The 24,125-nt window shown below is 57.6% G+C and overlaps 2 protein-coding genes across 57 annotated transcripts in view; one reads left to right on the top strand and one right to left on the bottom strand.

Annotated features, from left to right (window-relative positions):
• The window catches only part of PDZD7 (PDZ domain containing 7), a 21,902-nt gene extending 7,590 nt beyond the window's left edge, over positions 1 to 14,312 (top strand). For 2 of the 47 annotated variants that reach the window (XR_014826787.1, XR_014826786.1), the window contains exons 6-18: positions 205 to 352; positions 1,776 to 1,836; positions 2,224 to 2,631; positions 3,357 to 3,554; positions 5,246 to 5,342; positions 5,656 to 5,706; positions 6,644 to 6,819; positions 10,400 to 10,491; positions 10,636 to 10,727; positions 10,916 to 10,987; positions 11,743 to 12,336; positions 12,655 to 12,755; positions 13,449 to 14,312. Coding sequence is in view for 19 of the 47 variants with exons in the window: in XM_084995166.1 (XP_084851292.1) it covers positions 205 to 352; positions 1,776 to 1,836; positions 2,224 to 2,631; positions 3,357 to 3,554; positions 5,656 to 5,706; positions 6,644 to 6,819; positions 10,400 to 10,727; positions 10,916 to 10,987; positions 11,743 to 12,336; positions 12,655 to 12,755; positions 13,449 to 13,988 (2,677 nt within the window). In the remaining 28 variants the exon portion in view is untranslated. Of the gene's footprint in view, positions 1 to 204; positions 353 to 1,775; positions 1,837 to 2,223; positions 2,632 to 3,238; positions 3,555 to 5,245; positions 5,343 to 5,655; positions 5,707 to 6,643; positions 6,820 to 10,399; positions 10,728 to 10,915; positions 10,988 to 11,742; positions 12,337 to 12,654; positions 12,756 to 13,165 lie in introns of those variants that run through there. The other 45 variants (XR_014826785.1, XR_014826783.1, XR_014826775.1 and 42 more) reach the window with 36 other exon arrangements.
• Positions 14,159 to 24,125, bottom strand: LZTS2 (leucine zipper tumor suppressor 2). Of its 10 annotated transcripts, none has more exons than XM_021072672.2 (5): positions 23,992 to 24,125; positions 18,330 to 18,779; positions 17,049 to 17,711; positions 16,261 to 16,524; positions 14,159 to 15,484 (listed from the first exon to the last, which is right to left on the bottom strand). In XM_021072672.2, the coding sequence occupies exons 2-5, from the start codon at positions 18,735 to 18,737 to the stop codon at positions 14,801 to 14,803; spliced, it is 2,019 nt and encodes a 672-aa protein (XP_020928331.1). In that variant the 5' UTR covers positions 18,738 to 18,779; positions 23,992 to 24,125; the 3' UTR covers positions 14,159 to 14,800. The 10 variants fall into 10 exon arrangements, with proteins under 10 accessions (XP_020928331.1, XP_020928335.1, XP_020928333.1 ...); XM_021072676.2 differs by having other exon boundaries at positions 17,064 to 17,711; XM_021072674.2 differs by lacking the exon at positions 23,992 to 24,125 and adding an exon at positions 21,672 to 21,915.

Raw genomic sequence — 24,125 nt, 5'->3', positions numbered from 1 at the left:
AACCGGGGGATGGGTCAGCAGAGAGTCCTGGCCAATGACATGTCAACATGACCTACTGGGGGCGGGATCTGGAGACAGGGGCAGGGCTCACCAGGAGGAGGGTCAGGAACTAGGGCAACCCTGTACCCAAGGGAAGAGTCTGGAATCAATCAGGTGAGGGAGGGCAGCCAGGTGGCCTATCAGAATGCTCCTATCTGACCCCAGAGTGGACCACGGTGGCCTGGCAGAGGAGAATGGCATCAAGGTAGGGGACCAGGTCCTGGCGGCCAACGGTGTCAGGTTCGACGACATCAGCCACAGCCAGGCGGTGGAGGTGCTGAAGGGCCAAACGCACATCATGTTGACCATCAAGGTGGGTAGGACTGTGGGAGGGGGAGAGGGCAGACTCTAGCAAGGACGTCCCAGACCCCTCTGGCACCTAACACCGCCCATCGCCCTGCAGTTTATGACTTTCCACTGCCATGTGAGAGGTAGGGCAGGCATTATCCTCCTTCCTCTTTCACAGAAGAAGAAACTGAGGCTCAAAGAGGCAACCTAGCTCAGGAATCACAGTCAGTTACTCCGTTGATCAGTAGCAGGGCCTGGTTCCAGTCCTGCCCGCTTCCCCCCCCCCCCATGCCTCGGGCAGTGCCCTTTCACATGAGTGGTGAAGGTCCACGGTTGAAAGGAGAAAATGTCCCACCCAGAAGGAGGGGGTGGTAGCTGTGCCTGGGCAGCGCCTGGGTGGTGGGCATCCTCAGGGCACTGGGCAGGGAGGGCTGGGCTGGAGCCAGAGGTTGGATTTCAGGGGAGGCGCCTGGATTCATTATTCATGCGGGTCTCACACTTGCCTGAGGATCAGGTCCTTCTCACCCTGGCTCTCAGGGCAGGTGATGTCTCATTCTCCCCTAGCGCCCAACCCTGGCCTCTGCCCTGCTCCTCTCCCTTCTCAGCCCTCACCCATCTCACCATTCTGTGCCTCCTCTGCCACCTCCCACGTCCCATTTCTCCCTTTCCTTCCTCTCAAATTATCCCAAACATTCCTCTTCTCCCCCATCTGCCCCCATTTACTCCATCAATATTTTTGAAAGCCACTATTTTTGAGGGCCACCATGCCAGGTACGGGGGCTGTACCCTGAACAAGACAGACAAGGGCTCTACTACTAAAGGCAAACAGACTCGGAGTTCCCGTCGTCGTGGCGCAGTGGTTGACGAATCCGACTAGGAACCATGAGGCTGTGGGTTCGATCCCTGGCCTTGCTCAGTGGATTAAGGATCCGGCATTGCCATGAACTCTGGTATAGGTCACAGACGCAGCTCAGATCCCACGTGGCTGTGGCTCTGGCACAGGCCAGAGCTCTGATTAGACCCCTAGCCTGGAACCTCCATATGCCATGGGAGCTGCCCTAGAAAATACAAAAAAAAAAAAAGTTTAGACGCATGCGGAGTGTAACAACTGCCTTAAGGAAATTATCAGATAGGTGGGCTGGGGTAATTTGGGAAGGCCCTTTAATCAGGGAGGCCAGGACCTTTTAGCTCTGAGGAAGTGACACCTGTAGAGCTGGCCGTAAGCAGAAGGAAGAGAAGCCAGGCAGGAACAGCAAGTGCAAAGGCCGGGAAGTACAGAGGAACTCAGCACATTCAGAAATAAAGTGGCAAGTGTGGCTAGAGCATGATGAGCTCAGAGGAGAGTAATTGGGTTGAAAAATTGACTCCTGTCCTCTCACTCCCCCATTCTGACCCTCTCTTCTCACCCACTTCCCTGTGCCCTCTTGTGTCTACCATGCCCCCCTCAGGAGACTGGCCGGTACCCTGCCTACAAGGAGATGGTTTCTGAGTACTGTTGGCTGGACCGACGTAAGTGACCCGGCCCCCAAGTTGGGAGGGAAAGGGCTGAGGCCCAAAGATGGGGACAGAACCTCTGAAGAATAAATGGGCAGGAGCACCACGATCTCAGGACTTTCACATGCCCAGAGCCATTTCTGGGCTCCCCTCTGAGAAGGTGCAGGTTCTGTTCCAGCTCCCCTGAGGTCTGGAGTCCCAGGGGGTGGATGGAGGAGAGGTGACTTGCTTACGGTCTCTCAACTAGTCAGTGGAATGACTGCTGAGCAGCTAGACCCTGTGCTTCCAGCCTTGCTGCTGCCCAGTGTTCTCCCAGGCCCACAGGTGTTCTGCAGCCTGGCAGGGTCCCAAAGCCACCTGGTGACACCCCTGAGACGCCCCTGCCCTCCCCACTGCCTGCAGTGAGCAACGGGGTGTTGCAGCAGCTGTCGCCTGCCTCGGAGAGCAGCTCCAGCGTCTCCTCCTTCGCCTCCAGTGCCCCTTACAGCTCGGTCGAGGGCTCGGGCTCCCTGCCCTCTGAATGCATGGATGTCTGCCTGGGGCCTGAGGAGCTGGGCAGCCGGGACCCTGGCTGGGGGCGGGCGGACACGGCCATGCAGACAGAGCCCGACGTGGGGGGCCGTGTGGAGACCTGGTGCAGCGTGCGGCCCACAGTCATCCTCAGGGATACAGCCATCCGCTCTGATGGCCCCCCACCCACACGCCGCCTTGACTCCGCGCTCTCTGAGTCCCCCAAGACTGCCCTGCTGCTGGCCCTCAGCCGACCCCGGCCTCCCATCACACGCTCCCAGAGCCACCTGACTTTGTGGGGTACGTGGGGGATGGGTGGCTGCTGCTCTCCCCAAAGCCCCCCAGTCCAAAACCTATCTTGCCCCCTGTCCTGGGCCCCAAACCTTTCTTTGCCCCAGGTTTTGCCCCAGCTTCAGCCCCAGAATACACTCAGACCCAGCACTGGGCTCCATTTTAAACTAGTCCTGGGGGAGTTCCCATAGTGGTGCATGGGTAACGAACCCCACTAGGATCCATGAGGACACGGGGTCGATCCCTGGCCTCGATCAGCAGGTTAAGGGTACTATGCTGCTGTGAGCTGTAGCGTAGGTCACGGACGCGGCTCAGATCCTGTGTTGCTGTAGCTGTGATGTAGGCTGGCAGCTGAAGATCCAATTTGACCCCTAGTCTGGGAAGCTTCATGTGCCACAGGTGCGGCCCTAGTTATGGGCCCCAAACCTACCCTTAGTCCCAGCCCAGGTCAGGTCTGAGCTTCGAGCCAGCCCCTCCACCCTGGAGTTCCCAGGTCTGTCTACACACACACACACACCTCTCTGATATAGCTGCAGCTGTGGGTGGGGGAGGGGTGGAAAGTTGGAAGAGGAACCCCCAACCCTCCACCCCCATCCTCATCCCCTGTCCCCCGTAGCTGCAGATCCTGTCTGCCCTCGACTCTTCCTTCTCTCTGCCCCTCCCCACACCCCTGCCCCTCGTCCTTCCCTTCTCCCCACCCCTCCAGCCCTCCGGGTGCTTCCTCGTGTCTGCAGAGGAGAAGAAGCAGCGGAGGAAGGAGAAGTCGGGGTTCTCTGGGGAGAAGGGGGCCCTGCAGCGCTCCAAGACCCTGATGAACCTCTTCTTCAAGGGAGGGCGGCAGGGGCGGCTGGCAGGGGATGGGCACAGAGAGGCCTGGACGCTGGACAGCAGGAGCCCAGCCAAGCCCCGCCCCCGCCTGGACCTGGAGAAAGGTAAGTGCCAGGGGGTCAGGCAGGGAGGACAGAAGGGAAGTCCACTTCGGCATCCAGCAGCTCTGAGCTTAAGTCCTACACTGTCTCTTACTAGCTGTGAACCACCGCTTCACTCTGTGAGCCTCAGCTTCCTCATGAGTTAAATGGGAGTAATGATACCCACTTCCTTAGGAATAATGAGGCATGAAAGAATAGTGTATGTTGGAGTTCCCATCATGGCTCAGTAGAAACGAATCTGACTGGTATCCGTGTGGACCACAGGTTCAATCCCTGGCCTCCCTCAGTGGGTTAAAAGATCCGGCGTTGCCACGGGCTGGGGTGTAGGTCGCAGACGTGGCTCAGATCCAGCATTGCTGTGGCTGTGGTGTAGGCCAGAGGCTACAGCCCCAATTGGAGCCCTAGCCTGGGAACCTCCATATGCCATAAAAGAATTAGTGTATGTTAATCACTTAGTGCATTGTCTGACACACACAAGGTGCTCAGAAAATATAGTAGTGTCCTAGAGTATTATACTGCCTCATTGTCCCATTTTACAGAAGGGAAAACTGCTAAGAGTCACAGCATAGAAGATCTTGTGTCATCAGATACTTGCGCCCTTGGTGCTGAGGGGAGGCTGTTCACTCCTTTCCTGGAGCATTTAGCTTTACCTCTCCTGGCCAGCGCTCCACAGGCTCTCCCCAGTTCTAGAACCATCTTGAGAAAGGCCGTTTCTAGATCAGGGTCCAGGCAGAAGGGCCTATGCCGACTTCACTCACATCAAGGGCTTCCCAAGGACCCTGACGGAGGGCCTCTCATCTCTGGTGAGGCTCAGAGACTGCACCAAAAGTAGATGAGTTGAGACTCTTGAGGTTGCCTGTGACAGAAACTTAACTCAAACTAGCTTTAAAAGGCTATTGATTTAATTTGGGTCTAAAGATTTAAACAGTCTCCTCAGACATCCGGCCCCTTCATCTTTTTTTTTTTTTTTTTGTCGCCTTTTTCTAGGGCTGCACCCGAGGCATATGAAGGTTCCCAAGGCTAGAGGTCTAATTGGAGCTGCTGCCTCCAGCCTATGCCACAGCCACAGCCATGCCAGATCCAAGCCACATCTGTGACCTACACCACAGCTCGTGGCGATACCAGATCCTTAACCCACTGAGCAAGGCCAGGGATCGAACCCGCAACCTCGTGGTTCCTACTCAGATTCATTAACCACTGGGCCACGATGGAACTCCAGGGCCCCTTCATCTTTTGGTTCCTCTTTTCCCCGGGTTGGCTTCATTATCTTGCTGGCTTTGCCCACTTGGAGGTAAGAGGGCCGCTGTTGCTTAGCAACCCAGGGGAAAGAGCTTCTCCTTAAATAGGTGCAGCTGAAGTCCTAGGCTCTCATTGGCCCAGCTGGGATCAGGTACCCAATACATCATTTGTGATGTGGGAGAGAGAGAGGGTGCTTTTGGAGGTGGCTAGCCTAGGTCATGTGTCCACCCTGGAGTACAGGGACTGAAAATGGTGGTGGTGGTAGGGTCCCCAGGTGAAATCAGGGTGCTGTTTCCAAAAGGGAGGGTGGATGTCGGGTGGGCGTAAACAACCAGAGGAAGGGGAGCTGGCCCCTGCCTCTCCTCAGGGTCTCAAGCTAACAGACCCTTGGAGAGATGATCCCTTCAAATCAGGGCAGGCCAGCCCCCTTCCCAAACCTGTCTTTCTTTCCACAGCCCCCAGGGCCCAGCCCTCTCCTGGTTCTCCTCTCATCTCTCTGGCCACTCCTTTCTCTCCTTCAAAAGCTCTTCTTTATCTCTTTGTCCTCTGAAGGTAGGTGCTCCCCCAGGATTTACCCCTGGGCTTCTTTGCTCCATTCGTTTCCTTCTAAGTGAACCTCCACGAGCAGAGTGCAGACTGCACCCTCTCTTGATCCAAAGCCTTCACTGCCGGTGAATGCACTCCCCAGCCTGAACATGGCCTTCAAGACCCTCCTTAATCTCCTGGCCTCTTGCTTCCTGGGCCCACCCACTTCCAGCCTTGAACACTCCATTCCAGCCAGTGATCCAGCCAGTCCTGAACCCCCAAACCCAGATTTTCATACTGAGGAATGGGGCCTGCCACTGAGCCTATTTCTTCTTCACAGCAGGTGGAGTGGGGCCCGTGCAGAAGTTTGTCACCTGGAGACTGAGAAGAGGTAATGTATGCATCCCTCTACCAAGCCTGGTTTATAGTAGAGCTGTAGAAGGTGTGCATGTTGGGGGTAGAAGCTAAGGGTCTTTGTGCTAAACTCAGGGTCAAGCATGAGGGATCAGATAGATGGGGAGGTGCATATTAGGGGCAGCTAAAAGAATTGGGCTAAGGGAGTTCCCATTGCAGTTCAGCGGTAATGAACCCAACTAGTATCCATGAGGATACGGGTTGGATCACTGGCCCTGCTCTGTGGGTTAAGGATCTCTCGTTGCTGCAAGCTGCAGTGTAGGTTGCAGATGCAGCTAGGATCTGGCATTGCTGTGGCCGTGGCATAAGCTGGCAGCTGCAGCTCCAATTTGAACATCCATATGCCACGGGTGCAGCCCTAAAAAAAAAAAGACTGAGCTGTGGCACAGTGGGTTAAGGATCTGGCATTGCAGCAGCTGTGGCATTAGCTAAAGCTGAGTCCCTGATTCAATCCCTGGCCCCTGAATCTCCATATGCTGTGGGTGTGGCTGAAAAAGAAAAAAAAAAAGATAAGGTTGCGGACAGATATCTGGGTTCATCTTTGAGGATTGGGAGCTTGAGTTGGGACTTCCAAAGACAGATTTTTGGGGAGATGAGGGAGGCAGCCTTTCTAGAACCCCAATAGGGAAGAGACTAGTATGACAGGTGCATGTTAAGGGCACCCAGGGGGCACTGGGCTGGAATTCCACTAAGGAATAGACTGGGGCGGGGTCTGTGTTGGCAGGCTGAGGGGCCGGATCAGGCAGATTGCTGTGGGAGACCATGGCGGGGAGCATCTGGACAAGGCTGAGGCTCATCAGAGGCACCTGGGCCTCTCAGCGGGCCTGTTCTGGGGTCTGACCCCATTGAGGGGAGCCTCTGCCTCTGCCGGCTCTTGGCTCCGTCATCGTTTCCCCTTGGCTTCTGCCCTGCAGACCGGGAGAGGGGCCGGGCCCTGCTCTCTGCCAGGTCCGGAAGCCCCTCAAGCCAGCTGCCCAGTGTGGATGAGCAGGTGCAGGCCTGGGAGAGCCGACGGCCTCTGATTCAAGACCTGGCCAAGCGGCTGCTGACTGACGACGAGGTGCTGGCTGTCACCCGCCACTGCTCCCGGGTAAGCCTCCAGCCTGGCCCCAGCCCAGCACCTGGTCTCTCCGTCACCCAGAACCTCATTCATTCAGGCCACTGTCTGTTGACCAGTTATCTGGGCTCAACACTGTGAGGCTAGTGATCAGTAAAAGCAGAAGTCACCCCTGTCACCTAGGTATGTACACACACACACACACACACACACACACACACACGCTGAGCTCATAGCCAGGAATGGAGGATAGACTGTAACTAGAATCTAAGCACTCGTAGTGACAAATCATATGAAGTGCTAGGAAGAAAAAGAATATGAGAAAACCACCAAAGAGGCACAGAATTAGATGGTGTGATCTGGGAGGGCCTCCCTGAGGAGGTGACATTTAAGCTGAGGAGAAAAGAAGCCAGATAGGCAATGAGACCCTGCAGTTACCTGTTCCATTCTCTGATCTCTTTTAAACTCCAACCCTCCACACCCCCCATGCCTCTGTCCACTCCTGGGTCAGTCAACAGGCCTGGTCTCATGCCAGGCCCCCTCCTTTGTTCCCCCCATTTACCCCACCCCCCAACATCTACATTGTTGTTCTCTGTTCCTTTCTACTTCAGGCAGAAGTAGAGGGCCCCAGTGTCGGGTAGGGGGTATATTTGAGGGATCTCTGTAGCCTGAATGTTGGGGAGGCTGTGGGGGGCACAGTCACCTCCTCTAGGAGGATTGGAAGGCCCTGTCCTCTTTCTGTGTCTCAAGAACCCCTGAGTTTCCTGTGATGGGTTCCCTGTGATGCATCTGCATCAGTGCATGTGTGAGCCTGTGTACCATGGCAAGCTGGGGAGTTCCCTCCAATTCCCTCTCCTTGGTCAGGGTGGGACTGTGTTGAATGTCTCTGTGGCTGGTGCATGTCATGTCTCTGGCTGGGTTTGTGTTGACCGAACTGTGTGATTATATCTGTGTGTGTGTGTGTGTGTGTGTGTGTGTGTGTGTGTGTGTGTGTCTAAAACATGTGTGCTGCCTGGAAACCAAATTAAAATAATTAATGAGGGGAGCTCCTGTTGTGGCTCAGTGGTTAACGAATCCGACTAGGAATCATGAGGTTGTGGGTTCGGTCCCTGGCCTTGCTCAGTGGGTTAAGGATCCGGCGTTGCCGTGAGCTGTGGTGTAGGTTGCAGATGCAGCTCAGATCCCTCATTGCTGTGGCTCTGGCTTTGGCCGGTGGCTACAGCTCCAATTGGACCCCTGGCCTGGAAACTTCCATATGCCGCAGGAGCGCCCAAGAAATGGCAAAAAGACCAAAAAAAAAAAAAAAAAGAATTCTTTACCAAGTCCTTGTTTACAGCAAACCTGCATATCAGGGTGCACGTTGGGGGGGGCAACAAGGGCCATTGGGCTAAACTCTGTCGAGTGGCTCAGCTCTGAGTGCTAAGTGTGGCCGTGTGTACCAGCCTCCAACAGCCTGCGACTTTGAGCTATGGCCACTAGGTGGAGCTCTGCACATGTGTTTTTAGCCATCCCCCTTTTCCTCATCTCTGCTCTTCCCAAGCCAGGAGGCCTCTCCCGGTGCCCCATAGCTCCTCAGGAACAAAGCATACCACCCAAATCTGACTGAAGCCCCTCCCACTCCGAGAGATCAGTGGAGGGTGGAGCCTTTGCCACAATGATTAGTAAAGCTCCCCTAGTGATTTGGATGTGGGGCCCTGAACTCCAGGCCTCTCTGCTCTCTCTCCTGCCTTTTTTGTTTTTTGTCTTTTTAGGGCCGCACCCTTGTCACATGGAAGTTCCCAGGTTAGGGGTTGAATCGGAGCTGTAGCTATTGGCCTATGCCACAGCCATAACACACACAGGATCCAAGCCACGTCTATAACCTAGACCAGAGCTCATGGCAACGCCAGATCCTTAACCCAATGATCGAGGCCAGGGATTGAACCCGCATCCTCATGGACACTAGTTGGGTTCGTTATCACTGAGCTACAACGGGAACTCCACTGTCCCCACCTTAGCAATTTCCTCACTGCTGCCAATCCAGGCATTATAAACCACCTCTTTGATCAGTTTACACTCCCCAACCCCCTTGCAACCTCTTATCTTCAGCAGAATAGAGTACAAGTTCCTTATCCTCACATTCAAGGAAGACACGTCCTGATTGGATTCCCCAACCCACTGACCTCCACTTTCGGGTGGGCACCACCTCACAGCATCATCTTCCTCTGGTGTAAAGTGTTAAGATTTGATTTACACAGGTTATGAATTGCACAATTCTAGGGGCACTGCTCTCACTGTAGTCACAACCTGCACAGCCTATATGAGACCTTCGTGTACCCACCCATGGTCAAGTTAAACTTCTCTCTATCCATTTCTCCATATCACCCTTGAAACACGTTCTTCCCAATATTCATGCTGTTCCCTGTATTTCTCCTTAAGAATCCGTATAAATGCTACTGCCTCCATGAAGCCTACTCTGCTCTTCCCACCCTCCTCTGAGACTCTCTCTGTCCCATCACCAGTGGTTTGTAATTTACTGGGGCACATGGCTCTTTCCTGTTATACCTCTACTGCCCAGAACAAGATCTGGCGCATAGTGGATGCTGGACACAGTTTTGTGGACTTGAAGTGTGTGTACATATGTGATTGGTTCTATGCAATTTCATGTTCTCTCTCTCCAGACAAAATGTGGTGTATTGTCGAATGACGAGTCCTTATAATTTTGCGTGTAGTTCAGGGCCACATAGCTTTTATTTCCAGATATTCATGAATGTCTCACTCTGGCCACCAGGGTGTGCTATTTCCCTGTGTCCATGCCCACCTGGAGTGCTGTGTGTGTGTGTGTGTGTGTGTGTGTGTGTGTGTGTGTCCGTCCCAAAAATCAGTGCTTGTCTCCCTCAGGCACCAGGGGGCAGTGTGCTGTCCAAGGAACGTGGCTCCCAGTGTTCAGTTTGCCAGTCTGTCTGCGTTGGCGGGGTGTGGCTGGTGGCATCCGGGCAGTGCCAGGCAGCAAGGCCTCCACCACCCTGGATATTGACTAGAGAGGCTTTCTACAGGGCCACCCCTTCCCCAAAGTCCCCATTCCAGCCTTGAACAAAGCCTAATTTGTAGGTCTGAGTGCAGACACAAGCTGGGACAGCCAGGCACTCGGCCTAGCCTTTGGCTCAAATTCCTTCCTTCTGCCTGGGAGGTGGGGGTGGGGAGGAGAGTCCACTCCCTACGTATCCTTTTCCGGTACCAGAACAGGCAAGAGCCAGATTTCTCAGGTTCCAGTCCCTCTTCACACTTCCTCATCTGTGTGGCCTGGGCAAAGCCCTTCTCTCTGAGCCTCAATTCCCTCATCTATAAAATGGGCATAACTGATGTCGGCTCTCAGGGTAGTTGCCAAATGAGAGACCATGTGTAAAAGGCCTAGAAAAAGGGCCAAAGTTGTTACTGCTGTAGTTGCTGTTACAGCGCTGACATTCTTTTATTGTAGGCTTCCACCTGGTCACCAAGAGAAGTGTATCCTGTGGACAGCCTGGCAGTGGGGAGACCCGGCCCTAAACGTGGGGGGCCCTGCATGCCCAGGTCTTCCCCACAGCCGGCTCTGGAAAACCCACCACCTTCTGACCTGTGGTGTCTCTCTCTACAGTACGTGCATGAAGGTGGAGTGGAGGACCTGGTGAGGCCCCTGCTGGCCATTCTGGACAAGCCTGCGAAGCTCCTGCTGCTGAGGGACATCAGGTGGGGAGGGACAGCACGTGGGGAGAGCCTGGAGGCAGGAAAGGGACCCCGAGCTTGGACTCCCCCAACCTCCCCAGGGCTGAAGGCCCTTCAGGCACGTCCAGAACGGAGCCCTGCCTGCCCCTCATCTCTTACCTTCCCCAGGAGTGTGGTGGCCCCCACGGACTTGGGCCGCTTTGACAGCATGGTGATGCCTGTGGAGCTGGAGGCTTTTGAGGCCCTCAAGAGCCGGGCAGGTCAGCAGCCAGGGGGCGGGGCTGTGGCTCCGAGCCCCAGGTGGGGGTGGAGTGGGGCCTCCCGGCAGGGGTTGGGGGGGGACAGAGGTGGGGGGTGGGGGGAGCTGGGGGAGGCAGAGATTGCCTGAGCCCCTGCAGCTGTGTCCATCGGAGAGCCTTGTTCCTGACCTGGTCTCCTCTCTAACCAGTACGGCCTCCTGCCTTGCGACCGGCCCGGCAGGACACACCGCCCAAGCGTCACCTCATCACCCCTGTGCCTGGTCAGTCAAAGTCCCAGAGCCCGGGGAGGGGGCGCACCCCAGGAGGACTGGGGGAGGGAGAATGGGCCTTCCACCCCTGGCCCCACATGGGGTGTCATGGCTCAGACGTATGTGTGGTTCCCTGAAGGAAAGCCCTGGTCGACCAGAATGGTTTTTCTCACATCCACTCACCATCTGTACTATTGTTTACTTAATATTGGTTTTAAACCCACTCACTTTTGAAATCTAGTCTCATTCTGCGAAATAATCTCTGAGATATTACCAGTTTGGTGTGGGAGTCATTTTTTTTTTAGACATGTTAAAATAAAACTGTAACTGTCACAATAGATAGCATTAAATAGGAGTTGCCATTGTGGCTCAGGGTAAATAAACCGGACTAAAATCCATGAGGACGAGGGTTTGATCCCTGGCCTTGCTCAGTGGGTTAAGGATCTGGTGTTGCCATGAGCCATAGTGTAGGTGGCAGACATGGCTCAGATCCCGTGTTGCTGTAGCTGAGGTGTAGGCCGGTGGCTGTAGCTCCAATTCGACCCCAGCCTGGGAACTTCCATATACTGCAGGTGTGGCCCTAAAAAAAATATTAAAATGCTATTGCAGAAGTGGGGCAGTGTCCCTCACTGTGGGGAATGCTGCCATAAGGCCGGAGCAAACCCAGGCCTGGGTCTCCCTACACCAACAAAGGCAAAGACTGGGGTCTGGCAAGGTGGTCTGGGCTGGTGAGGAGAGGGTGGCCTGACCTTGGCCCTTTTCCCCAGATAGTCGTGGAGGTTTCTACCTGCTTCCTGTGAATGGCTTCTCAGAGGAGGAAGGTGATGGGGAGTTGAGGGAGCAACTTGGAGGCCTCCAGGTCTCCCTGGCTGGCTCTGCCCCCTGCCACCCTCATAAAGGGATCCCCCCTCTCCAAGATGTGCCAGTAGATGCCTTCGTCCCATGCCGAAGCACCTGCACACCCCCACCACAACCACCCCCTGTTGCTCCCCGGCCCCCAAGGCCTAACTGGCTGCTGACGGAACCCCTGACCCCAGAGGACCCTCAGCAAAGCCGGAGCCGTGCCCCGGCCCAGAGCCGCAGCCGCAGCCGCAGCCGGGGCAGAGGCAAGTCCCCTGGACGCAGGCGGTCCCCATCCCCGGCCCCTGTCCCCACTTCTGGCATGGCCAACGGTCGCTACCACAAGCCACGGAAGGCCAGGCCCCCTCTGCCACGACCTGTGGATGGGCAGGCAGCCGAGGCTGGGGGCAGTCAAGGGCCCTCTGAGAATGGACATAGGGGGACAGCTGAAGAGGCAGCCACGAAGATCCCTGGTGGGGAGCTGAGAACCGTCACAGTGTCCAAGCTGAAACAGTCCTTGGGTGAGTCCAGGCGAGACTGGGCCTGGTTGGGGGTGGGCGGCTCCTGGGTGTGGGTAAAGTGCATGGGGCTTGGTTTCGGGGTATAGCAAGGGGACCTGGGACTAGGAAAAGAATCTGGGTATTGGGGTAGAGTTGGGAGGGTCTAGATTTGGGAAATTTAGGGTCAAGAAGTGAGTTGAGGATCACGTAATAACAGAATCTGGGGGTTTGGGAGAAGTTGGAGGACCTCTCTTTGGAGATGGGTCCGGGGTTCTCCTGAGAGCTCCAGGTTATAGGGGTGCGGCTGTCCTCTCACCCAGTGTTTCTCTCTCTCACTAGGCATCAGCATTTCCGGGGGCATCGAGTCCAAGGTGCAGCCCATGGTGAAGATAGAAAAGATCTTCCCCGGGGGCGCCGCCTCCCTCAGTGGGGCCCTTCAGGTGGGTGAAGGGCACCCAGGCCCACTCCCTAGGCCCAGAGCTGAACTCTGGCAGGCGGCAGGGCTGGCACAGGCTCATCTTCCAGCCAGACGTGTTTAGACCAGGTCGTGGGAGGAAGATTGGCAACAGGGGGTCAGGCCTGCAGGATAAGCAGGCCTAGGGAAAAATCTGGCCCCCATGTCAGCCTGGGCCCGAGGGCGGACCATCCTGTTCCACCCTAGCCCCAAGGGACAAAGGGCCATTGTCTGTGCCCCACCCTGCCCCCAACGACTGCAGGCACAAAAGTCCCATTGTCCATCTCCTCTGCCCAGATGGGGAGAAGTGTCCTAGCTGGTGGAGGTGAGAGGTTGGGTGGTGGGGTGGGGTTGACCTAAGGAGGGAGGGCTGTGATTTTCCCACCCCCATCCCAGGCTGGCTTTGAGCTTGTAGCTGTGGATGGAGAGAGCCTGGAGCAGGTGACCCATCAGCGGGCAGTAGACACCATCCGCCGGGCTTATCGGAACAAGGCTCGGGAGCCCATGGAGCTCGTGGTCAGGGTCCCCAGGCCCGACCCACTACCCTTATTCGCAGACTCATCAGCCCTCATTGATCAGGGGCCTCCCGGTGACCGTTCCCCTGCCCGCTGACCCCCCCCTCCCCCTGCCTCACGGTATTCCAGGACCTCCCATTAATGCCCTTCCCACCCATACCCAGACCCCTCCCACTGATGCCAGGCTTCTCCAGCTGACCCTCAGCCCAGTCCCCTCTCCAGGCCTCCAGCCTCCGGATACTAGTTCCAGACTCTCCCCAGCTATCCTAGAACTCTTCCTACTGACTCCAGAGAATCCTGCCATCCCTCCACCTCACCTACCATTCTCAAGATTCAGGAACCTTCCACTCCCGCTTGCCTTGTCTACTCCCGAAGCTTCACAGTGGTGGTTCAAGATTCCCCCACTTTCTCCCTCCCCAGTTGTCACTAAAGCTCTACCCATTCCAGATAAACTTGGTGTCAAGGACAAGGTGCTACTGGGCAGCCTGTGTCACTCGCATTCCCCCAACCTTCCAAGACAGGAAGTGGGTGGAGAATCCCAAGGTCTGGAGCTTGGGATTGGTGTGCACTTTCTCGTGATCTCCCCCAAAAGTGAGGGACACAGACTCTCAGCTAGGGCCCTCAAAGGGTCCCTGCACCCAGCCCCCAGTAATGTTCTGTGCAAGGGACAAGATAGGAGGCTTTCCTATTTTCTCAAACCCTGAGGGACTGTTTCATGTTGTGGTCCACGAGAATCTCACACTTTCCGCTGGATCTGTCCTCTTCCATCGCCCTTTCTCCCTCAAGTCCTCTGAGGGGTAGGAGAACAGCCTGCAAATAAAGAGGGTGTGGGGGCCAAACAAGTTCCCATAATCTTTATCCAGCACACTCATCATTTTTTAAAAACAAAAAAAATTTTTTTTAATTTTTTCTTTGGGTTTGTACAAGAAATTTACAATGTGAAAAATATACAAGTGAAAATGACGCCATAAACCTGGGTGTGGGGCCACTTGGTCACAAACACAAATAAACAAGACATTTGTGAGTTCTTCCTTTGGTCTGACTACAGCCCCCTCACCCCAGGAGGCTGCAGAGCTAGAGTCTGGGGATCAGACCCCAGTCCCAGCCCTGTTCCCCTAACATGGGCGCGGGGGGGCAGGCACATCTGGAGCAGCTGGCGCTGTCTGGCTCTCTCTGGCTTTGCGGTGGGGGAGAATTTGGAGATGAGGGAGCCCCTTGCTCTCCCGAGCCCCCTGGCTGGGTGGGCTGGTGAGTGCCTGGGGTGAACAGGGTTGGCAGAGTGGCAATGGCAGCAGCTGGGAGTGAAACAGGTCAAGTGAGTGGGAGCCTGCGGGTGACAGTGAACACAAGGATCCTCAAGGAGTCTGATCTTGCTCATCTAACTCATAGCACAGCCCCGAGTCCTTGGCAGAGGCCCAGAGGCATGGATCCCAGGGACTGAGTGGCTCTGGGGCCCTCAGACCTGAGGCTACTGCCCCTATTCAGTAGAGCCCCCGCAGAGCTGGATGCCAAGGCCCTAGATTTCGGTGGCGGTGATCTCCTCCAGGCAGATGCAGGGAGCTGGCTCCGCCAGGCCCAGGTCGGCGAGTTCCCGGGCCTCCAGCTCCAGGCTGAGCTGCTGTAGCTCCTGCTCCAGCTGCCTGTTGCGTCGGTACATCTGGATGTAGTTGTGCTGCAGCTGCTTCTGGTAGCGGATCACCTGCTCCTTCTCCGCCTGCCAGGCCAGCCGCTCCCCCTCAAAGCTGTCCCGCTGCTCCTCGCCACGCCGCCGCTCCCGCTGCAGCTCTGCCCGGAGACGCTCCACCTGGGCCCGCAGGCTGCCCCCAACCCCAGCAGCTGCCCGCTGTGCCTTGGCTTCATCGCTCTCTGCCAGGAGGAATGGGTCGGCAGTGGCAGGTGGCACAAGGGGTTCCCGGAGTCCAGCCGCCTCGGTGTCCAACTGTCCCGCTTTCTCTCGCAGCCGCTCAGCCTCCTGGCGATGCCGCTGCAGCTCTTGGGAACAGGCCTCCAGCTCCAGCTCGCGTGTTCGGGCGGCCTCCTGGAGGCCCCGCGCCCGGCCCTCACTGACCCGCAGCGCTGCCCGGGCCTCCCGCAGCGCCACTCGCAGGGCTACCAGCTCGCTGCCCTTCTGCACCAGCTCTGCCTGAGACTCCTTCAGTTGCTGCTTCAGCAGGGAGATCTCACCTGACTTCTGGCACACCTGGGGGTGGGAGACAGGAAGGATGACGAGAAGCCTTCTCCTAGGGGGTTAGGTCCTGACACCCTGCTGGGCATTTGGGGAGAGGAGGTTTGATCATGATACCCACTTTTACAATGGAGACACGAAGACAGCTATTAAGTGGCTAAAGTGGAATCCAGACCCAGATCTTTTTCCTTCAAAGCTGGGGTCTTTAAACCATCATGAAGTACCCCAGCCCAGGGGACTGGGTGGTGGCAGGTTTAGCAGGGGTGAGAGCAACTGAGGGCTGGGCCTACAGTTCCAGTTCAGAGGCACTAGCACCTTGGTGAAAAGCAGCGACAGTGGAGCCAGACTGCCTGGGATCAGATCTCAGCTTGGCCACTGAGTAGGTGTGATGTGCGGCTCCCACCTCTCTGGCTCTCACTTTGCTCATCTATAAAATAAGGATTTAACAGCACCCATCTCCCCAGGTTGTTACGAGGATTAAGCTGATACATCTATGTGACACGCTTAGAGCAGGGCCCATCAGGAGTGAGCACTACATTCTCATTCTTATTATCGGTGGGAAGGCAGTGGACGGGAACGTCACTGGCTACGTGAGCAGAGACCAAACCAATGAAGCCACCTAACGTGGAGGCCTGAGGAGCCCCACACCCAGAAAGGGAGGTCAGAGGGGAGCCTCGTCTCACAAAGGGGAGGAAGTGGGGAGCCTTGGGGTGGCAGGCTGAGGGGGTGTGGCTGGGCCCTTCTGTCCAGGTTTGCCCCAAAGGTCTCCCTGCCCCCTTGGTCCTCCCTACCTCCCACTTGGTCTCCTCGAGCCGTGGTCCAAGCTCTCGCTGCTCCCGCTCGAAGGTAGCGCAGCGTCGCTCCAGCTGCTCGCGTTCCTGCAGCAGCTGTGCAAAGTCATCCTGCAACTGCCGCTTCTCCTGCTGCAGCTGGAATACCTGAAGCTGCAGGAGCTGCTGGGCCCGCTGTGCCCGCTGCGCCTGGGCCTGGGTGGCACCATCCTCTCGCAGGGCCTCACGCTCGCGCTGCCAGTGCCGCTGCCGTTCCTCATATGCCTGCGGGCGAGAGGGCAGGCCTGGGTCCTGGTGGCTCCCCAAGACTGAGAGCCCTGGCCACTTCGGCTACCCAGGCCCCACTGTCCTGGGCTCAGGGAGGGTGGATTCCATTCAACAGTGATGATAATTGTGATAACAATTGTAGCAACTACTTTTATGAAAAGAGAAACAACAATAGTAAGAACTTACGTGGCACTTCCTGGGTGCCAGGCATTAGTCTAAGTGCTTTACACCCTTTGCCCTATTTAATCCTCATGATAACCCCAAGGCCAGAAATGTTCCCATTTATAGATGAGGAAACTGAGGCTCAGAATGACTAAGTCACTTGCTCAAGTCCAAAGGACAGTAAATGGTGCTGGGTCAACCACCCTACAGGTCAAGCCAGGGAGCTGCGGTGCGGATGGAGTCACGGTGCAACTGCCCAACACCTGCCCCTCAGCACAGACAGAAGCGTTCCTTGTACTCCCAGGACATGCCAGGTGGATGTCTTGCCACACCACCCCCATCACTGCCACTGACCACACCTGGCACATGGTCACCTCACTCTCGTCCAGACTGTCTCGCAGCTGCTGCAGCTCTGCCTCCCGGTCACGGAGCTTTCCTTCCAGGACACAGTGCAGCAGGGCCTCGTCCGAAGGGGGCGGAGGGGGTGGGGGCGGTGGTGGGGAGCGTTCCCCACAGGAGCTGCTGTCGGGGGAGGCCCGGGGACCGCTACCCAAGAGCCCCCCAGCCACACGGCCCCCCAGGGAGGCTGTGCTCTTGCTGGAGGAAGATCGGCCACTGTCTGAGTGGGAGGGCCCGGCAGGGGCCCCTCGGGCTGGCCCAGGCAGTGCCCCCCGCCCAGGGCCATGGGAGGGCAGATGCCCGCCTGGGGAGTTGGTGGCCGGCTCGGCACCCCCGGTGCTGTAAGTGGGCAGGCTGGACAGTGAGTTTCGGCCAGAGTCGGACAGCGTCCCCGATGGGCAGCCGCTGGCCCAGCCACTCAGTGTCAGGGGTTTGTCGGCAGCTGAGGATGAGGAGGAAGAGGAGGAGGAGGCAGGGCCCCCGAACAGCTGTGTTAGGCTGCCTTGGCTCCCCGACAGTCCGGCGGCCCGAGGACCCAGGAAGCTAGGTAGGGATGGCGCCCCTCGAGGTTTGGGCAGCACTGGCTTGAAGGCTGTTGGGCGGATCAGGATTTTCTCCATGTTCTGAAATGAGGTGCCATGTGACACTGGGGATGAGCCACCCAATCTTTCAAAGCCCTTATTACACTCCCTGCCCTCCCATCTGCGGTCCCCAATCCCCACATAATAATAACAATTGCTACCACTGGCTGAGGGCCTCCTGAGTGTCGGGCTTTATCTCACACAATTTAAAAGGTTCCTCTCTAGTCATTACAACAGCCATATATATAAGCAAAATATTATCACTCTTCCCATACTACAGATGAGGAAATGGAGGCTCAGCAGAATTATGGGCAGTGCTCAAACAAACAGCTGTCGTGTCATAAAGTATTTCTGAGCAGCTATTGAGTACATATTAAGTGCCAGGCAGTAGGCTAAACAGTTTACACATGTTATTTAATTCTCGCAACAATCCTATGAGTTGACTTATTACCTCCATTTTACAGATGTGAAAACTGGGGGTCAGAAAGGTTAAGCGACTTTCCAGAGGTCATACAACCAAAATGAGGCAGAGCTGACACGAGAACCCAGATCTGGTGAATCTGGAGCCCACGCTCCTTCCTCTAAATAGGCCTCCAAACCTCAGCTTTTCCAAGAGACCCCTGATTCCACCCAGGCCCCAAAGGACGGGCTGGTCCTCACCTTCTCCAGCTTTCCAGAGACAGGGATGAGCTTTGGTGGGGGGCCACGGAGATGGGCATTTCGTGCCCGCTGCTCTCGGGCATCTTCAATGTCACTGCTTGGGCTGGGGGGTGACTCTGTCCGGAAGTCCTCATTGATGTAGGTAAAGTTGGTGCCAGGGACAGCCTTCCTGGGGGGCACAGCTGGGCACAGTGGTTCCTGGGCCTCATAGCCACCCCTCAGCAGCCCATCCTGCTGGCGGAAGAAGGTGGGTCCAGGGGGACCATGGTGGCGGGGAGGAGCCGGCCCCCCGGGGCAGGGCCGGCCTGAGATGAGGCTGCTCACGCTGCCCATGGCTGGAGCTTGTGGGGCAGTGGCGGCCTCAGGAGCGGGCTCCAGTGGCACCGGCAACGTCTGCACAATGGCCATGGCGGCAGAGGCTCAGGCCTGGCCAAGGGCCTCCAGGGAAACCTGTGAGCAGGGCAGTGGTATCAGAGTCTCTCCAGTTTGAGCTCCTCCCTAAATAAGGCCGAGTCCCTCCTGGTCCTTCGGAGGTCAAACAGCCCGCTGGCACCGGTAAGCAAGCACTGAAACCCCCCAGGGCTACTCCTCTGATCAAGGGATGGAACCTCAATTCTCCCTGGGCCCCAGACCACTGCCCAGCCCTGGTCTGAACAGAGCTGAGGCCTGAATAGACGGAGCAGGGATGAGGAGGGGATGGGAGGCCTGGTGGTTACACAGGGCCCTTGGTAGCAGAGGCCCAGGCCCCAGCCCCAAACAGCATCCCCCACAGAGGTCAGGACTCAAGTGAGGGAGGGCGCCCTCTCTACCAGCTCCTAGCACAGGCCCCTGGTCTCTTGGGGCAGGTGGCCTCATTAGAGGTGGACAACCTCTCAGGGGTACAGTCAGCAACTCAGACGGTAATTAGGGTACAAAAAGCCAAGGCCAGGCAGTGCCCAGCCTCCCCCAGCTAGGCCTCAGCTTCTCCCAGACAGAGAGGCGGGAAGGGTGGAGCTGGCCAAACGAGAACCCAGAGCTCTTAGGGAGCCCACAGGTGCCCTCTGGGGTCTCCTGCCTCCCAGAGGTGGATGCAGGTTCATGCTTGTTTCCATGACAACTCCCAGCCTTGCCACACCCAATCAGTGGGGCCTACAGAAGCCCACGCAGGCCCATTGCCAACCTCTATGAAACCTTCCAGCTTTAGACATTCCCCGGGTAACCCTGAGGAGATAAGAGAGAAGCCCTACCATCACCTCTGGCAGCTGCTCCAAGTTCTCACTTCCCTGGAGCCCAGGGAAGAGGGCTCCACCTCCCCAGCCCCTGCTCCTTCCTGGAAGAGGACAGCAAGTCTCCGCCCGGAACTCCCTCCCTAGTCCGGAGGCTGAACACCAGGACTCAGGCATCTGCTGAAGTCATCATGCAGAGCAGGGGCCAAGATGTGGACAGAGAATTGCGTAGGAGTAGGAGTGTGTGCATTTACTTATTTGTGCGTGTGAAACTGTGCACGAGAGCATGAAAATGAGCACTGTGTGTGAAAACATGAGTGAGTGTGTGTGAGTACACATATATGTTTGGACAGATGCAACGGTACGTTCAGGCACACGTGAGTATCTATGTGCACTCATACGTGCAGATCTTAAAAGAATGTTTGCAAAATAATGTATCTCTCTCAGAAAGTACATGAAAGTTACAAATGCATACATAATAAGTGAATTTGTGGTACATGAGTGTGACTATGAGAGATGTTTGGAGAGATGTCCATTCATATATACATGAGTATGTGTACCTGAGGGTGCACAAGTGTGTACAGAGTGTGCATACAGAGCAATGTGTGTGCATGGGAGCATGAGAGAGAGAGAGAGCGCACGCCTGGGTGGCATGCAGGGCCAAATGGGTGAGTGGGAGCCTGGTTTTTGTCACTTGCTGGAGTGTAGGGAGAGGAGAGACGTTATCCTTTGCTTGATCTGCTCTCCTTCATTCCCGCTTGTGTTCCATTAAGGTCCCCCCCCTCCCGCCCCGCAACCTCCCCACTAAAGTCAAAAGCCCTAGAGAACTGGGGAGGTGTCCCGACTGAGGAGGAGCGGAACTGGGGTCGGGGTGACTGGTGTCCAGGGAGCAGGGGTAGGGGCTGAGTCCACCCCACAAGTGCCAGCCCTGAGCAAAGTCGGTGGAACACGCCCTCTGCGCTCTCCCAGGCCACTCCAGAGCATGGAGACAACAGCGGGGAAGGGGCTTTTTAGGGGGCTAGGGGGACTGGCACCTCTGCGTTTTCCTACTTTTCAGTGAGCACAGAAAAAGTGGAAACTGAGGGGAGGAGACAGAGACTCCGAAGACGGGAGACAAAGACTGAAAGCGGCCCCAGGGTCAGGCGGATCCAGTGAGCCAGGGGCCCCTCAACCAGAAGAGACATCAGTCTGGGCCCTGAGATCCAGACACCCAGCGAGCCAGCGCCAGGCGTCTGGAAAGCCAGGCCCAGCCAGCCAGGCTCCCGCTCTTGGAGCCCGAGAGAGAAGGAGGGGCAAGTGGAGGCTCCATTTTGAGAAATGCGTTTGTGGCTGTGGGAAGAAAACCCCTCGCTCTCCGCAACATCCTTGAAAAACCCGGACAGCACACGCTCCCCCGCTCAGTGGGCTGGGGGCGGCTGAGGGCTGGGTCCAGCTGGGGCCCGAGGGAGGTCTGGCCAAGGTCCGAGATCCCACGGACCTGTTTTGGGGGCAGAAGAGTTGGGGAAAGTCTCCCCCTCACCAAACTCCAAGGACCATCCAGCGGGATCAAGTCTGGGATCACGAGTTCCCATTCCGAGAGACAGGAAGCCGGGAGCCCCCCCACCCATCCCCCGGAGTCCACCCCCCCACCATCCCCCGCCGCTTCCATAAAGTGGGGGCAGCTGTGGAATGCCGCCTCCCCACGGGACCTCCGCCGAGGAGAAGTTGGGGGCGCCCCCAGGCCGCCTCCCAGCCCCGGCGCCCCCTCACCTCCGCCGCGCTGCTCCATGCTCAGCCCCGGGCCGCCCCCAGCGCTCCACAGGCGCGCCGCCTGGCTTCAGCCCGCGCGCCCCACTCGGAGCGGCCCGGCCCGGCCCGGCCCGGCCCCGCCTCCGCAGCGCCCCCGGCCCGGCCCGGCCCGGCCTGGCCCGGCCCCCGCCCGGCTCGAGTGGGCGGCGCAACGCTGGGGAGGGTCTGGGGGCGACCCCGCCCCCGGGGCGCGGACACGCGCAGGCACCCCGCGTCACGCGTGTCCGGCGGGCAACACGCAGGAGCTGCGCGGCGGGACTCAGGCTCCCTCCTTCCGAGGGCCAGTGTCTGGGGTCTCGGTCGGCTCAGGATTAGGCGGCGGCGGCGGCAGGTCACCCTCTACCCCTACCCGGGCCCCGGGGCCAGCGGCAGCTGGTCATTGTTCGAGCACAAAGGGCCAGGCGCCGAGGCGGCCGCCCTTCCCCCTTCTCTCGTCTCGTCGATGCCTCTTCCCCCAGACACACTCTCCAGCTTCGGAGTCCAGAGGGGGCGGCGGAGGGTCAGTTGCCCCCGATTCGGGGCCCTGCGCCCCAGCACAAGTCGGGGGCCAAGGCTTGGTGGGTGTCTGCCCCACCCGCAGCCGGTTGGAGGAGGCACGCTTGGATTTGTGGAGGTGGCGCCACCTGGCGGCCCATTCGGAGAACACACTCGGTCACCGCCAACCTTGGGGTACCTTACCCTAGAAAGCCTAGGCCTTTCCCCAGCGCGGCTCAGTGCTCCCCAGCCTTCCCTCAGAGTCATTTCCTAAGAGAGAGGCCACTGATCCGAGAGAAGCAGCCCCTGGGCCCAACAGTCACTGAGGTGAGCCCATCCAAGCCTACAGGCCAAACCTACACAGCCGCGTAGCACACAACATCCCACTGTCTTCTCAGGGTCACGGATATTCTCAGCTCGGCAAACAAAACAGTCTTAACACCCACACGACCTTTCCCACAGTCTCACACAGCCACAATCATACAGTCTTTTTCATCACGAGGTTCCATGTCTCTTCTTCCCATAATCTTTCAGGCCAACACACAAAGACATTCGTTTCACATGCCTAGTTGTACACAGGCTTTCACAGCTCGAAGTCCTTCGCACCCAGTCACAATCTTAAATACACTTAGTCTCCTAAGCATTTTTCACACACTGACAGTCTTATTCACAGTCAAAAAACGTCTTCTTACATGTACACAACGTATTTCACAAACATTTTATCACACAGACTTTCCCGTAGGGTCTCTGTGACCCAGTCAGGTCAGCTGATGCCCACACGGCTGTACAAGGACAGCCTCCAGGCCCCTAACTCCGCCCCATCCAGGGCCAAGGCCTGCCACAGCTCCTCTACCCCAGGAAGGAGCATCTCCCCCCCTTCCAGGCCACAGCCCTGGCAGGCTCTCAGCTCTATTTTTAGCTCTATGGAAAGGATTGTTTTTCTTTCTTTTTCCCTGGAAAGGGAAACAGCTCAGCCACCCGCAGGCTCACCCTAGACCCTCTGCTCACAAGAACAGACTGAGTCCCACTCCGGTAGAGACCCCCCCCCCCTCTTCTGGCCTTGCCCTGATCCCAGCCTCCTGGGGCACTAGGAGCCGCCTCCCCTTTCTGGCAGCCAGCCCAGAAGCTCAGGCAGCAGCTGGGCTCAGCGTGCGTGTAGGGGTGGGGGGTGGGGTGAGGAAGGAGGCCGAGGGCCGATGCCCACTTTCATGCCCTGGGGGGAGGGGGCTGTCTTCCCTTCTACGGGAGGGAGACAGGCCCTCTCTGGTGTTGAGATGTGCACGCTCCTGCATTCTCTGGGGAAGGGGGACTCCCACTCTTGCATGCGTGGGCTTTCTGTTCCTACATTGCAAGGAGGAGCTCCTAGCTCTGCAGGGAGGGGTGGTAGTAGGAAGGGCACCCACAGGCGCTGCCGTAGCTGCTCCCTTGGCTGCTATACGCTGCCATCCAGAATATCGCCCCCACGCCCCCAATATCTTCAGGGATGGGGCACCATGTTGGGGAGAAGGAAGGGCGAAGAGCCCAGGTAACCCCAGGCCAGACCAACAGCCTCCTGTTCTCCTTCGCTAACCCGTCTCCAGGGGGCGTTGTGTTCTCCTTCCGGGGGAGGTGGAGAATGGACTACAGCCCGGCCAGGTACCTTGCAAGCCCGTCCTGCACCGGGGCGGGCGGTTCCCGCCCTGAGGCCCGGGTGGGGGGAGCACAGCCCACAGGTCTGCGCTACGATCACGTGCTCGGCTCCTGTTTACGTCTTAGTCTTCACCTGCGGGCTGCCGGAAAGCAGGAACCTCTGGAGTTGTCCCACCCGGCCCGCCCCCGTCGGCGGTCCCTGGGTCTTTCCTCCCACCCCTGTCAAGTACGCGGCAGCAGCGCGCCTTGCCCGCTGGGGGTCCCGCGGGCCAGTGGCGTTGTTCCAGGGACGGCAGGCACAGCTCACTGGGCGCGTCCTCTTTAGGGTGCACGTGTGTTCGTCTGTCTCAGGTGCGCGCGTGGGTCTGTGTGTACGCGTGTTTGGACCCGTGAGTGTGAGGTTCCGTGTAGGTTCCCTGTTCACACTCTTCGCTTGTGCCTCCTGCACTGGGGACTCCCCTCCTCACTCCAACCCCCAACCTTCCAAGACCGGTAAAGTTCGCTCCGGCGCGGGGCTGTGCAGGAGCTAGAGTTCCGACACCTCCGCGGCCCCACCACGCACTCACCTAGGGCCACCTGCGCCGCCGCTCCAGCTCCCCTCCCGGCTCCTGCTCCAGCGCCAGCACCTCCTCGCCGCAGATCGGCCGGCTCCCAAGCCCGCTCCGGGCTGCGGACTCCCAGCGCCCGTCCGGCCGGGCCT

The sequence above is a fragment of the Sus scrofa genome, chromosome 14, assembly GCF_054392235.1.
Source record: "Sus scrofa isolate SSC_HxYL_T2T_F1_AM1 chromosome 14, Sscrofa_HxYL_maternal_Yorkshire_Landrace_v2.0, whole genome shotgun sequence".
Classification (NCBI taxonomy): Eukaryota; Metazoa; Chordata; class Mammalia; order Artiodactyla; family Suidae; genus Sus; species Sus scrofa.
Note: the sequence above shows the minus strand (reverse complement) of the source record. Positions and strands in the feature narration are given on the sequence as shown.